At 34.6% G+C, this 14,576-nt stretch overlaps 1 protein-coding gene across 2 annotated transcripts; it reads left to right on the top strand.

Annotated features, from left to right (window-relative positions):
- The first annotated feature begins 3,728 nt into the window (after window positions 1-3,728).
- Window positions 3,729-12,252, top strand: LOC110664929 (protein NETWORKED 1D). Of its 2 annotated transcripts, XM_021824836.2 has the most exons (5): window positions 3,729-3,903; window positions 4,219-4,279; window positions 4,419-4,687; window positions 6,571-10,634; window positions 10,959-12,252. In XM_021824836.2, the coding sequence occupies exons 3-5, from the start codon at window positions 4,585-4,587 to the stop codon at window positions 12,138-12,140; spliced, it is 5,349 nt and encodes a 1,782-aa protein (XP_021680528.2). In that variant the 5' UTR covers window positions 3,729-3,903; window positions 4,219-4,279; window positions 4,419-4,584; the 3' UTR covers window positions 12,141-12,252. The 2 variants fall into 2 exon arrangements, with proteins under 2 accessions (XP_021680528.2, XP_021680529.2); XM_021824837.2 differs by lacking the exon at window positions 4,219-4,279.
- The last annotated feature ends 2,324 nt before the right edge of the window (window positions 12,253-14,576 follow it).

Raw genomic sequence — 14,576 nt, 5'->3', positions numbered from 1 at the left:
AAATATTTAAAATAAATTTAAAAAATATTTTTCACATCTAAAATACAATGCCAAAACGGTTACTAAAAGGCACAGCATTTAAGAGGGTGTGTTTTAAGAGCAGCACATGGTAATGGGCATCTGAAGCTCTGATGGAAGGGAGCCTTTCACACCACACCTGCTTGCACTTTTGCGTAACAAAATCATGGCAATTATAGGGTCTGTCTGCTTTTTAGAAACTGTGAAATAAGATAGCATGTGCAGTATTTCAATTGAAATTAAAATTTTGTATTTAACCTGATTCGAGGGCCCATTAACACCAATGGGTGTTTTATCTCTTTGTCTATGAAAATATTGGAAGAGATCCCAAATAATGGGAGTTGGTTAAATTTAGATTTGAGTCATCAATAAGCTCCAAGGAACAAAACACTGCCTCGTTGCCTTTTCTCCATCAACTCATCCACGTTTTATTCACAGACCCATCATGATTTCTTGTTTTTCAATTTTTCCAGGGAGGAGTAAAGATAGTTGGCAAATGGCTGAGGTTCAAGGTGGGACCTTTTTAACTGTTTTGCAGTTCTTGTAACTTTTTAGCTCCTACTAAAATTTAAATTCGAAATGGTGATGACTTGGTGAGATATTGGAAGTCCTTTTGCTGAAATGGTAAAAACTCCTTGAATTCACTCCACTCATGACTCAACCACAACGACACACATTGATTAGTGATTTCTCTTTTCACTTTATTGGTTCAGTGGTTCTCCCTGTAATGATAATTGAGATTAATTAATTCCCATTTTTTAAAATAGATTATAATAGAATTATAATTTATAGTAACTTAACCAATCATTTGCTTCCACATTTATCAGTTGTGAACTTAGGTTTATTTATCTCAAGAGCAACACACATTTAACACTCTAACCCCACTTTTATTTATCCTCTGCTTGAATTTGCTATTACTTCAGCAGTTAGCCTTTTATAAAGTCACATTCATGATTTTGCTTCACCTAATGTCCGTACCAGAGACCAATTAGAAGCGTCCGAGATGGAAAGAGAAGGCAAAAAATAATGGACCATGTAAAGGCTTTAGAAGCTAGAAGTAACCTTACCCGCCACCAGCTAGCCTCTCCCTCTCTCTAATCCTTTACATTCTTGTTATCTAACAGAGTCTCAAGAACATGTGGCCTTATTCAGACGGCTACAGCTAATACCAACCTTAATCAAATTGGCTCTAGATATTATTATTATTATTATTTATTAGGGTTCCACCAAACAAGCAAAAAATTCCAAGGCTTCTTAATTCTTATCCTCTCTTGCTTTCTTTTCCTTCTAATAAGTCAGTTTCAATTAGTGTTTTCTTGTCAATAGAAGAGTCCAAAGGATTATGCGTCCACATAATTAGACTTTTGAAAGCAATAGTCTTTGCCTGTATATACACATATGCTCCACCATCAGGAATTCATTTGGAAACAAATCATTCACATCATCAATTAAGAGATTCTTTCTTAATTTTCAATGTATAAGGAAATTAATTAAGAGAATTTTAAATATTTTAAACATGTTCGCGTACGTTATATTATGTTTAAATAATTTACTTCAACAATCATGAAGCTGCTCCTTCAGTAGAATAAAATAAATTGGATTGCGAAAAACAAATTATTCAATTCGACTTAGTTTTATTAAATTATTTATTAAAAAATAAATAAATTAAATATACTAATAATTTTAAATTAAAAATAATTAAATTAATTTATAAAATTTAAATTAAATTAATAATGCTCACCCTTATCAAAGTAGATTAGATTACAATTGCTCTAACGAACAATGACTAAAGCATATGGATGAATTATAACACTTAATCCGGCGGGACGCCTCTTTTTCAGAGACCCAACAAATGTGATCATTAAACCCTCTTGCCCTTTCAACGCCAACTACCTTTTTCATTTTTCATGTCTTCCAATTTTCGATTTGCCATTATTTTTTTTATGATTATTTATTTATTTATTTATTTTTGTAATTAAATGACCAATCAGGTGATATATTACAAGTACTGTAGTTAATTTTTTATAGTAAATATTTATTTTTCTTATTAGGCACTACTTGACCCTAGAGAGTGAAGAATGTAGACATACACGTGGTCATAATTGTAGACAGGGGATTAATGACAACCATCCTTGCCCACCATCCATGAGACGGCCAACTTTTTGAACCCGAGACCGTGGCTCACCACCACTCTCCAGCCACGCAGCAAGCCATTCAATATTCTCTCTTTTTCAATTACTAAAATACCCCACCTTCTCTTCTCTACCGTTGCTATTTATTAAAGAGCTGGAAAAATCTGATTTCCCTTCGGGAGCCTACTTATTTATTTTCGCCACATGTACGTTAGGTAACATATTTAAATTTAATGTGAGTTGATACAAGCAAACGATAAATTTACTACTATTTATTAGAATTTAAGCTCATCTGTCAGTAAATTAAGCCTTTGAGATCTCACATTTATATGTATGCATGAGTTATATTAAAATAAAAATTTTATTAAAATTATTATAATTTTAATAATAATTTATTTTTATCATTAAATTATATATATGTGTGTTTTATTTTTTAAAAAAATCACAATATAATTTTTATATAAATAGACAAAATAATGAAATTATAATGAAGAGTTCTCCCAAAAAATATAAATTTTAATGAAAATTATTAGAGAATTAATTAATGTATTTTTTAAAATATAAATATAAATTAATTAATTTAATTAAAATAAATAAATTAAATAAAAATTTAACTAATATTAAAATTATTGACTAAAAGAAAATTTGAATGAAAAAATTAAGGAATTGTTTGACTTAATTTATGACATTTAACTTATAAATATGTGTTTATAAGTTAATATAAAGTTATAAATATTTAAAATTTTAAATAATTATGTATTTAATTAAAATATTTATAAATAATTGATATATAATTAATATGTTTGATAAAAAATGACTTATAAACATATTATTATTATTATTATTATTATTATTATTATTATTAAATAAGATGCATAATAAAGTTTTAAAAATTTAAAGAAAATAATATAATAAAATATTTAATTAAAATAACTTATAAATATTAAAATAATAATCTAATTTCTCACAACTGATCTCTCATAAATTTTTTTCTTATAAATTTAATTAATAAAAAAATATAAACAAATTTATAAATTAATTTAACTAATTTATAAATTAAAATAAATACTTTTTAAATAATTCAATAAAAATAAAATATAATAATTAAATAATATATTTTTTAAAATATAAAAATTAAACAATTAATTTTATTGAAATAAAATATTAAATAATAATTTTTCATACTAAAAATTGATAAAATTAAAAAATAATCGATTACAATTTTAAATTGAGCCGAAAATGATGTGATTATGCGCGCAGTGTACAGTACAACGCCAACTCGGATTTTTTTTTTTTAAAAAAAAAAAGCCTAATATCAGAAATAAACAGATCACAAAGGGTTATCTCGGGCCGTCGCAGTTGGAGAGTTGATCGGAAAAGGATAAACACGGCGACACAATCTTCCTCAAACCCCACTCTATCTAGAAATCCAAAGAAAAACATTTTTGAATTCTTAACCTACAAGGTAAGGCTATTTTTGTCATTTCGTTTTTATCCGTACCATTAATGCAAAGCCACTGGACAAAGACTACTGTATGCTATCATTACACTTGCAAATCACAATTTACTTTGTGTTTTGTCCCGCTCGATCCCTCTCTGATAGTACCAAACACAAGCATAAAACGCAAGCCAACAGCAAAGAGAGAGAGAACAGACGTGTTTCAGAGAGACGTTGACGTACACAGCTCAAACATGGGCTAGACTTCTGAGGATCACCAAAACATGCATCTAATCAGAGTAGAAAGAACCTACGGTCAGTTGCTAACTTGCTATTCCGTCAATGATCGTGTCGCTCTCTCTCTCTTTCCCTGTGTGTTTGTGTTTTTTTCTAACTCTTTGGCGTTTGATCAGTTCTTTTCTTTTTTTCTTCCTTTTCTTTTACTGCTTTTGCTACTTTGACTAGTGGCTGTTCTTTGCCATCTGGAGTGTAGGATCGTACAGTTGTTTATAATTCACTGATCAAGTACTGAATATTGAAGCTTTTTTTTTTTGGGATTTTGTCAAATTTCTCACTTGCTAACTCTTTCTTCTGGCCGTTGTGATTTTGTGGTGGTGTTCCTTTGATTAGGTTTCTTTTACAAATTTTGAAGATAGTGGTTTCTCTTTTATACTTGAATTCTATTCATCAGGTAATTTTTTTTTAAATTACTTATTGTCAAATTCTGTATACAGTTTGATTTAATCTAATATAATCTCCTCCAATTACTAGTTCTGGTTCATCGGGAAACTGATTTATCTCATGTTTTGTTTCTTGATGTTGTTGACCAGGTACGGGGATCGAGGCATAAAAAGCTTTATACTAGCCATCTGTTTTTTAATTGATTGGCTTTTGATCGAATACATCCGGTTCATAGTTGGATCATCCTTGATTATTTCGAGGATATTAGTTTCCTGTGATCAGAATTAGGAAGTGGTAGTGTTCTTGGATTGAGTCATGGCAACTGTGTCGCTCGCAGATTCTAAACGTATGTATTCCTGGTGGTGGAACAGCCACATAAGCCCCAAAAATTCAAGATGGCTTCAAGAGAATCTTTCAGGTACCAATTTTGTATTTCTATCCTCTTTATGACTTCCCACATGTTGACTGGATGAATATGGAGTCATAATTTGTGAGGCTATAGTGTTGCATTATAGCTGTTGACTATAAATATTCCATAGCTATAAGACTTTTGAGTCCTCTTAACTTGAGGCAGTTTGAAGGCAATGTGAAATCTCTGCTGTGGTTATGAACTGGCAATTTCTGTCTCACTATTATTTTATTTTAATGATGCTGAAACAATGAGTTGAATTATGATGGTAATGATAGAAATTGGTCATTTGCTTAATCAAATTAATGGGTTACGTGTGTGATGTCTACGTCCTTATGTGTGTTGCAGCATGAGAATGGTTAGGTTATCTGTAGAAGGAAGAAATGTAGTATATGAGTATCCACCTTTCATGCTCAATCTTCCTAAAGGAAAGGAATAACTATCTCACATCCTAATTGGTTTGGACATTGATATTCTGCAATTTCTTTATTGATTCATTCTTTATTTGGTGCAGAAAAGGGTTGTGGTTAGTGACATTTACTGGATTAAGAGAGTGTTCTAGCTATTTCGGAAAGCTTCATAATCAACAGCACGAACATTTTGCCTCTGTTATTTATGCGAATAAATTATCTTCATCCAAAAAAAAGAAAAAAAAAAGTTCTCTTACTGTTTGGAGATAGAGAGTGATAGTTTAGAATGCGTAAATTGATGAAGATTGTTGCTTCATGCTATTTGTTGCGTTTGGAAGTGAGATTTAAAGCATCTACTAACACCTGCTTTGCAACTGGCCATGAAAAGAAACAAAATTAAAGAAATCTAAAAGGTTGGATGAAACTGGCTAAAACAGTTAAAAATAGTGTGAAACTGTAGCTTTAAAACTTTAAAAGTGGAAATATGTTATCAGTTTTCAAGATTTTACTAGAAGCTACCTTTTTTGAAATATATTGCATTCCATGAGCTTAAATGTGTAATTAATTCTCTCTCTCTCTTGGCTTCATGTTTACTTGCTCTGATATATGGACGAGTTTGACCACACATTTGGTACTAAAATATTAGGAATTGAAAGATAAACTTATTGCTGATGTGATTTTCATGGTATCCAATTTTTTTTTCTTTGTCAGCTTCTGTTTCTGTTTTCCTTTCTCCTTTTTAGTTTATAGGTTATGCCCTCTGTCTCATCTATTAATTTTTCATTTAGCGTGCATACAATGTTGAAGTTTATTCCTATGTGGCTTGGGATGCCTGTCCTTTTTTCCTTTATTCTTCTTGTATTTGGGCAAGTGTCCCTATTTTGGTAACAAAACCTAACTTTTAGAGAAGAATAATCCATGAGATGGTGCACCATTTTTTCTTCTCACTTTTATTAATGAATCCTAAGAGGGAAGTTCAGTTAATAAGTTCTTTATTTCCTGTCCTAGTCTACAGGGAGGGTTTGTGTTCCATTCTGCATCAACTCTGCATTACTATTTGGTAACAGTTATGAGTTAGGGATTTCTGCAGTTTATAACCTAACTCAGCCTGATAACCCTTATTCATTTTCTAAACTACATCCTTAACTGTTCAGTTGGCCTTCTAATTTATGAATAGTTTGCTGTTAATAAATGTTGTGTTTACTTTTTAAGAGGAGATCAAACCAAGAGACATGTTGGTAACTAATAATTTTTCAAATTCACAGGCTAGCACTTGGTGACTTTGGATTTCTCCAAGATGCTAAATTGACAATATTTAACAGTTTTCTTCATTTATTATTATTATTATTATTATTATTATTATTATTATTATTATTATTATTATTATTATTATTATTCTAGTTCTTTCTCTGCTTCATTTAATTGTAGCATTGATGCTTTCTCATTCTCTCCCTGTAATACAATTATTTTCTGTTTGAACAGATATGGATGTCAAAGTCAAACAAATGATTAAACTTATTGAAGAAGATGCGGATTCTTTTGCAAGGAGGGCAGAGATGTATTATAAGAAACGTCCAGAGCTTATGAAATTGGTTGAAGAGTTTTACAGAGCATATCGTGCCTTGGCTGAAAGATATGATAATGCTACCGGAGTGCTTCGCCAGGCACATCGAACAATGGCAGAAGCATTTCCCAACCAAGTCCCTGTCGTGTTGACTGATGATTCATCTGTAGTTTCTGCTGATGGTGAGCCCCGTACACCTGACATGCCGCCAATACGTGCACTTTTTGATCCCGATGAGTTGCAAAAGGATGCTTTGGGAATCTCTCCATCACATTCCCATGCTATCAAGAGGCATATAGCTTTTACCGAAGAATCTGATTCTGTTCCTGGGAGAAAGGGTTTGAAACAGCTCAATGATTTGTTTGGGACTGGAGAAGGAAGGGCAAGAAAAGGCCTCAATTTTCATGATGCTGAAGAGAAAGATCAAGTCATGCAAAACATTGGCAAAAGTGATATCAAGGCTCTAGTTCCATCGGAGTCTGAGCGAGTGGGTAAAGCTGAGCTGGAAATTGTAACCTTGAAGAACGCAATTGCTAAACTAGAAGCAGAAAAGGAAGCTGGCCTACTTCAGTACCAACAGAGTTTGGATAGATTGTCTAAGCTGGAGTCAGAAGTCTCTTGTGCAAAAGAGGATTCCAAGGGGCTTAATGAACGAGCCAGCAAAGCTGAAGCCGAAGTGCAGACTTTGAAGGAAGCCCTCACTAAACTAGACGCTGAAAGGGAAGCTAGTTTTCTTCAATACCAGCAGTGCTTGGACAAAATAACTAATTTGGAGAACAATATCTCCCATGCCCAAAAGGATGCTGGAGAACTCAATGAGCGTGCTACTAAAGCTGAAATTGAGGTTCAATCACTTATGCGGGAACTGGCTAAATTAAAAGCTGAAAAAGAAGACACTTTTCTTCAGTTCAAACAGTGTCTAGAGAAGATATCTGATCTGGAGGGAAAATTATTGCATGCTGAGGAAGATTCCAGGAGGTATAATGAACATGCTGATAAAGCTGAAAGGGAAGTTGAAACCTTGAAGGAAGTGCTAGCCAAGCTAACTGAAGAGAAGGAAGCTGCTGCTGTTCAGTACCAGCAGTGTTTGGATACAATTTCAAGTTTGGAGCAGAAACTTACTTTTGCCCAGGAGGAGGCCAAAAGGCTCAACTCTGACATAGATGATGGGATTGTGAAGTTGAAGGGTGCTGAAGAAAAGTGTCTTCTGTTGGAAAGATCAAATCAGACTATGCACACTGAGTTGGAGTCTCAGGCACAGATAATGGCTTCTCAAAGTGAAGAACTTACAGAGAAGCAGAAGGAGTTGGGAAGACTTTGGACTTGCATACAAGAAGAGCGCTTGCGATTCATGGAGGCTGAAACTGCTTTTCAAACTTTGCAGCATTTGCACTCTCAATCTCAGGAAGAACTGAGATCTATGGCTGCAGAGCTTCAGACTAGGGCTCAGATTTTGCAGGACCTAGAAGCTCATAATCATAGTTTACAAAATGAAGTTGAACAGGCCAAGGTAGAGAACAAAGGCCTGACTGAAGTCAACTTATCTTCAGCTTTGACAATACAAAATTTGCAAGGTGAGATTTCGAGCTTAAGGGACACAATAGGGAAACTTGAAGCTGACGTAGAACTTCGACTGGACCAAAGAAATGCTCTTCAGCAAGAAATTTACTGTCTGAAGGAGGAACTAAATGATGTTAACAAGAAACACCAGGGTATCATGGACCAGGTGGAATCAGTTGGCTTCAGTCCAGAGTGCCTCGGGTCATCTGTGAAGGGTTTGCAGGATGAAAACATAAAGATCAAAGAAGTTTGTGAGAAAGAGAGAAGCCAAAATGTAGCTCTTTTAGAAAAGTTGGAGATCATGGAGAAACTTATAGAGAAAAATGCTCTTTTGGAGAATTCATTATCAGATTTGAACGTTGAGCTAGAAGGGGTGAGAGAGAGGGTATGGGCATTAGAAGAATCCTGTCAAACTCTCTTAGAAGAGAAATCCACTCTTGTTTCTGAGAAGGCCGCATTAGTCTCTCGGTTACAGATTGCAACTGATAATTTGGAGAAACTCACAGAGAAGAACAACATTCTGGAGAATTCCCTTTTTGATGCGAATGCTGAAGTTGAAGGGTTGAGGGTAAAATCAAAGAGCTTGGAAGAATTATGCATGTTGCTTGACAATGAGAAGTCTGATTTAGCCACTGTGAAAGAAAATTTAATTTCTCAGTTGGGAATCACTCAGGAAAGACTGGAAGATTTGGAGAAAAATTATAGAGAGTTACAACAGAAATACTTGACTTCGGCGAAAGAGAGAGAATCCGCACTTCATGAAGTAGAAGAATTGCATGTTCAGTTAAATGCTCAAAAGCAAGAATATGCTAGTCATGCCCAGTTGAGTGAGTCTCGATTAGCTGGTATGGCAACACAGATTCATTTGCTACAAGAAGAAGGCCATTGCATAAAGAAAGAACACAAAGAAGAACTGGACAAAGCCTTTTACGCTCAGACAGAGATTTTCATTTTGCAGAAATGTGCGCAGGATCTGGAAGAAAATAATTTGTCCCTTTTCCTTGAGTGTCAAAAACTCCTGGAGGCATCTAAACTGTCAGAGAAACTGATTTCTGAACTGGAGCATGAAAATCTTGAACAACAAGTGGAAGTGAAATCTTTATATGATCAAATTGAAGTGCTAAGAGTGGGGCTTTATAGGGTGCTGAAAGCTCTTGAACTTGAAGCAAAACAGGGGTGTGAAGACAAGGCTGAGCAAGATCAAATGCTTCTGAACCATGCACTTGACAAGCTACAAGAAACACAAAATTTTCTCTTTGAGATGCAAGATCAAAATCAACAATTGGTCATTGAGAATACTGTTCTTGTTACTCTGCTTGGGCAACTGCGACAAGAGGTGGCAAATCTTGTGACAGCTAAAAACACTCTTGATCAGGAGTTGGCAAGCAGGTCGGAGCAGTTCTTGCTATTACATGGTGAGAACCAAAATTTTGCAGAGGTAAATGAAGAATTGAGATCGAAGATAATGGAGAGAGACTGCAAGGAGGAAAATTTGACGGTTGAGCTAAAGACTCTGCATGGACAGCTCTTAGATTTGCAAGGGGATTACCAGAATTTACGGAAAGAGAAATGCAAGGTGGTTGATGAGCAAAGATTGCTAATGAAATCAATCTCAGACTTGGGAGAAGAGAAATGTAATTTAGAAGAAGAGAACTGTGCCATTTTTGCTGAGACAGTGTCTCTAAGTACAATTTCTCTGATTTTCAGGGATATTATTGTTGAAAAATTTTTGGATATAAAGGAGCTTAGTGAAAATCTGGATACACTTCATGATGTCAATAATGGCCTTAATGAGAAGGTGAAGATGATGGAGGGGAAGTTGTTGGAGCTTAGTGTAATACAGGATGAGAAAAGAGAGCTGCATAAAATGGTGGAGGACCTGAAGTGCAAGTATGATGAGGTTGAGTTGATACGAGCAGATCAAGAAAAGCAGATCATCAAACTTTCTGGAGATTCTGATCAACAATGTAAGGCGGTAGAATGCATTCAGGAAGCAAATCAAGAATTGGAGACTGAACTGGGGAAGTTGAATACAGAACTTTTAGAAACTAAGATCAGGGAGGAAAGTTTGAATTGTGAACTGCAAAAAGGAAGAATAGAGATTGAATGGTGGGAATCTCAGGGTTCGGCACTTTTTGGCGAACTGCAGATATCTGCTGTCCAACAAGCACTGTTTGAAGGAAAGGTTCATGAGCTCATTGAAGCATCTGAGAGCCTTGAAGGAAGAAATCGTTTGAATGATAGGGAGATTGACCAGATGAAAGAAAGAGTTAGCACCTTGGAACTTGAAAATGAAGAACTAAAGTCTCAGATGACTTCACATGTACCAGCTTTCACTTCTTTGAGGGATTGTGTAGCGTCTCTGGAGAATCATACTCTCTCACACGCAACGCTCCATGGAATTCACAATAAGGAAGCAAAGGTAATTTACTTTTATCAGATTCTGAATTCACTATAGAAAATTTAGTAGGTCTGAATCCTTAACTGATGCAACCTCCAAACTTCCTTATTGTACTATTAAAGTTTTGTGGAATTTGCAGTATCAAATATTCTGCAAGTTTTACTAACCTGTATTGCTGTGCGTTTTCCTAACCTACAGTGTACATGTCCAATTTTGCTATACTTTTCAACTGTATTTTTTCAGCAGCTATAGTCAAGTTTTCAATTGCCATTTCTTCCATGACTGCTTGTTGCATCTGGTTTTGGTATCATCTAAAATTCATGGCTTATATTTCACTTATTGCAGGATGCCACATTTGTGGTGCATACTGAAAGCTGTCAACAGATTAGTGATGACCAAACTGCCATGGGTCCAGGTGGACTTTTGGACTTGCAGGATTTGCAAATGAGGATTATAGCTATAGAAGAAGCAGTAAAGGAAAGGGAGAGACTTGTTATTCTGGAAAACTCTAATGCTAATTCCAAACTTGCTGATGCAATTAGACAGATTGAAGAGATGAAATCCGAAAGCAGCTTACATGGAGAAGCTGTTGAAGCAGGCAAGCATGGGAATCAAAATCCAGATGACAAGGAACTGGGATCTGATCCTGATAATAATCTCAGGCTTCAGAAGCGAACACATGAAAACGCTGAAGAGGGGAATGGAGTGATGACGAAAGACATAATGCTTGATCAGATATCTGAGTGTTCATCATATGGGATCAGCAGAAGGGAGACTGTAGAGGCTGATGATCAGATGCTTGAAATATGGGAAACTACTACCGACCAGGATGCCAGCATTGACCTGACTGTTGGAAAGGCCCGGAAGGCTACTGCTACTCTGACTGAGAAGAAGCGCAACAAGGATCATCCTTCTGTGGAATCAATGGTTGAGAAGGATGTTAGTGTGGACAAGTTAGAGATCTCAAAGAGATTATCAGGGTCTCGCCAAGAAGTGAATGAGAGGAAAATTCTAGAAAGACTTGATTCTGATGCACAAAAGTTAACTAATCTTCAAATAACTGTGCAAGACTTGAAGAGGAAGGTGGAGATCACAGAGAAGAACAAGGGAAAAGGTATTGAATATGATAACGTGAAGGAGCAGTTGGAAGAGTCTGAGGAGGCCATTATTAAATTGTTTGATGTGAATCGCAAATTAATGAAGAGCATTGAAGATGAATCATTTTCGGTTGATGAGAAATCTGTGTTAGCATTGGATGAGAATGGAAGTGTCAGAAAGAGAAGAATTTCAGAACAGGCCAGAAGAGGGTCTGAAAAAATTGGACGGTTGCAGTTGGAGGTGCAAAAACTGCAATTTCTTTTGCTGAAACTTGATGATGCAAATAAAAGCAGAGGAAAAACCAAAATCATAGAACGAAAAACAAGAGTTCTTCTGCGTGATTATCTGTATGGTGGGACAAGAACTAGCCAGAAGAGAAAGAAAGGGCATTTCTGTGCATGTATGCAACCTCCAACCAAGGGGGATTGACAGAAATTACATTCTATCGGCATAAAATTGGTGTAGTTAAGACATTTAGTTGCTTTGTGCATAAATTTTAGAAATCTTCCGTAGACTTAAATGTTACTTTCTTGTTTGCTTAGAGGATTTATTTTTTTTTCTTTTTTTTGTTGTTAGATCCTTAAAGGTTAGATCAGCAAAAGAAGTAAATGATTATTAGCTTTTTCGCTTCAGCTCAAATTTTATTGGTTGTTTTGAAATAAAATCTCAACAAATTGATTTTTTTGTTATTATTAAAAGAGCCCTAAATTTTTTAGAAAAATGAAAAATTCCCTACAAGAAAAAGAAAACATGATGAAATATTTCTTTTCAGTTTCCAGAGCTTTGTTTAATGGCTAATAATCTGAGAAAAGTATAGGTCTAGAGATAAATGGTACAAACATGAGATCAACCCCACAGCAGACAAAGACCAATAGAATGATTCGCTTCAAGCATCTTGTTTTCTTTGCTTCAAAAATGAGAATCCTCCTGAGCACGAGCCATGAATAAAGTTCTACAGGAGGAAATAGTCCTTCATGGTATGATCTTGAGAGTGCAATATACATTTTCTCTTGATTCAATGCCATGAATAAATCTCCGAATCTCAAGCCATGTAATTTTCTTAATAAAAATAACCGGATCCAATTTGTGATGGAAATGGTCCTTCATGTGTCTCTGATGAGTCTTTGTATTCTACATCTTATAATATTCAACAACAAAATAATCCACAGAACAAGGAATATAAAAGCCAATGCATTAAGTGCTCCTTCAAATGAATCTCAATTGTCATTCATGCAGCACTTCATTTTACAGTATGACACATTAAAGAAGTCATATTATATTAATTGGAAGATCAACTCAAACAATTGGACTTGGGCAAATTATTTTATTGAAATTCTCTCTCTGCTGCCTCATGAAATTTTACAGTTGTGAGATCATAAAGATCTGATTTACAATGTCAAGTATAATAGATTGCTGCTTTATCAATGCTGCAAGTATTTTGCTAGATTCTCTCTCAAGGTTCTTTCTTGGATCAACTTGCCACACTGATTCTTCTCCCATTCCTTTTCCATCAGGGTTCATTACAAGCAACATTGATCAGCAGCAGGATTATATTGTTCTCCATATCTCACAGAGCAGCATACCAGGATGATGTATTATCTCATCCTAACGTTCTCTCCATCACAGAGTTTAAATCACTGCCAACCTCCCATTAGCTGACACCATACTGCAAGCCAGGGACACCTTTAACGATATTAAGAAATTATATTCTATGGTAACATCATCTGATTGTTCCATGCAATAATCCATCTTCAAAGAGTATCCAATCATCAGGTTTCCTTAAGAAAATTCCTCTAATTGTCCAATCTCACTTAAGCCAATGCCCCAATTAATCAAAAAATCCTTCAAATTAATTATTAATACTCCATAAAGAACATATCATGCCACTAATCTAAACGATATTAAGAAATCAACCTTTGCTTCATAGGAATCCTGCATCTGACATGTTCAGCAGCAATTCTCACCACATCAATCTAACTAAGACTTGTCTTGGCCATGAATTCTAATGTCCTAAAGCAACAGCCAAATCAAAGTCTTAAAAGAGTCTTGAAGGCTTGTTTTGGCCCCCAGATGGTGGCCTTCAATCAAGATCTACAGTTACTAGGCTCAAAATGTAACTGTGAATCTTTGGTGCTTCCCAGCTCACTTGAGACTGCCCCAGATGGTCAAAATGATTTAACCAAATAGACAGAGAGAAACTCAAATAGCCCAACTGGTGGCCTTGAGAAAGACCTTCCACCCTAGGACACAAAATTAAGAAAATTTTCTCTCTTCTACTGAAGAATTCAATAAGGTCTTCTTTTATATTATGGAGAATATTAAATTCATATAAAAAAGAAACAATAATCTCATAAAAACATTCTTCTTTAAATGAAAATAATCTAATTAAATTCTTTCTCCATTTAGCCAATCAATGAATCAAAAACAAACGAAAAATAAAAGCATAACAAAAAACCAATTTAAACCCAAAAAAATTCAATAAAATTTTAATAACATATGATTATTTCTAATGCAAAAAAAAAACAACAGTAAAAAAATCCTTCATAATAATCAAAAAATCATAATTGCATAGAAAATTAGAACAAGAAGACTATTAATAGTCATCACAAATAAACAGTCATCAAATTCAACATCTATATGGACAATTGCGAACACAGAAGAAAAGACAGAAGAAATGAAGATCTTAAAATTCAAGAACCGCCAGAAACTGTCCCAAAATCTTAGAGAGAAATGAGAAATGAAAATTAAATTTTTATTGTCATGCTTTTAAAGAAGGATTTTCTATTGAACCAAAATAGTAAAATGAAGAACAGAAGAGAAAGAATCCAGGTGAGAGAGATTTAGGAAGATTCAAGAAGAGATGAA

The sequence above is a fragment of the Hevea brasiliensis genome, chromosome 2 (assembly GCF_030052815.1).
Source record: "Hevea brasiliensis isolate MT/VB/25A 57/8 chromosome 2, ASM3005281v1, whole genome shotgun sequence".
NCBI lineage: Eukaryota > Viridiplantae > Streptophyta > Magnoliopsida > Malpighiales > Euphorbiaceae > Hevea > Hevea brasiliensis.
The sequence above is the reverse complement of the archived record's forward strand: the minus strand, read 5'-3'. Positions and strand labels throughout refer to the sequence as shown.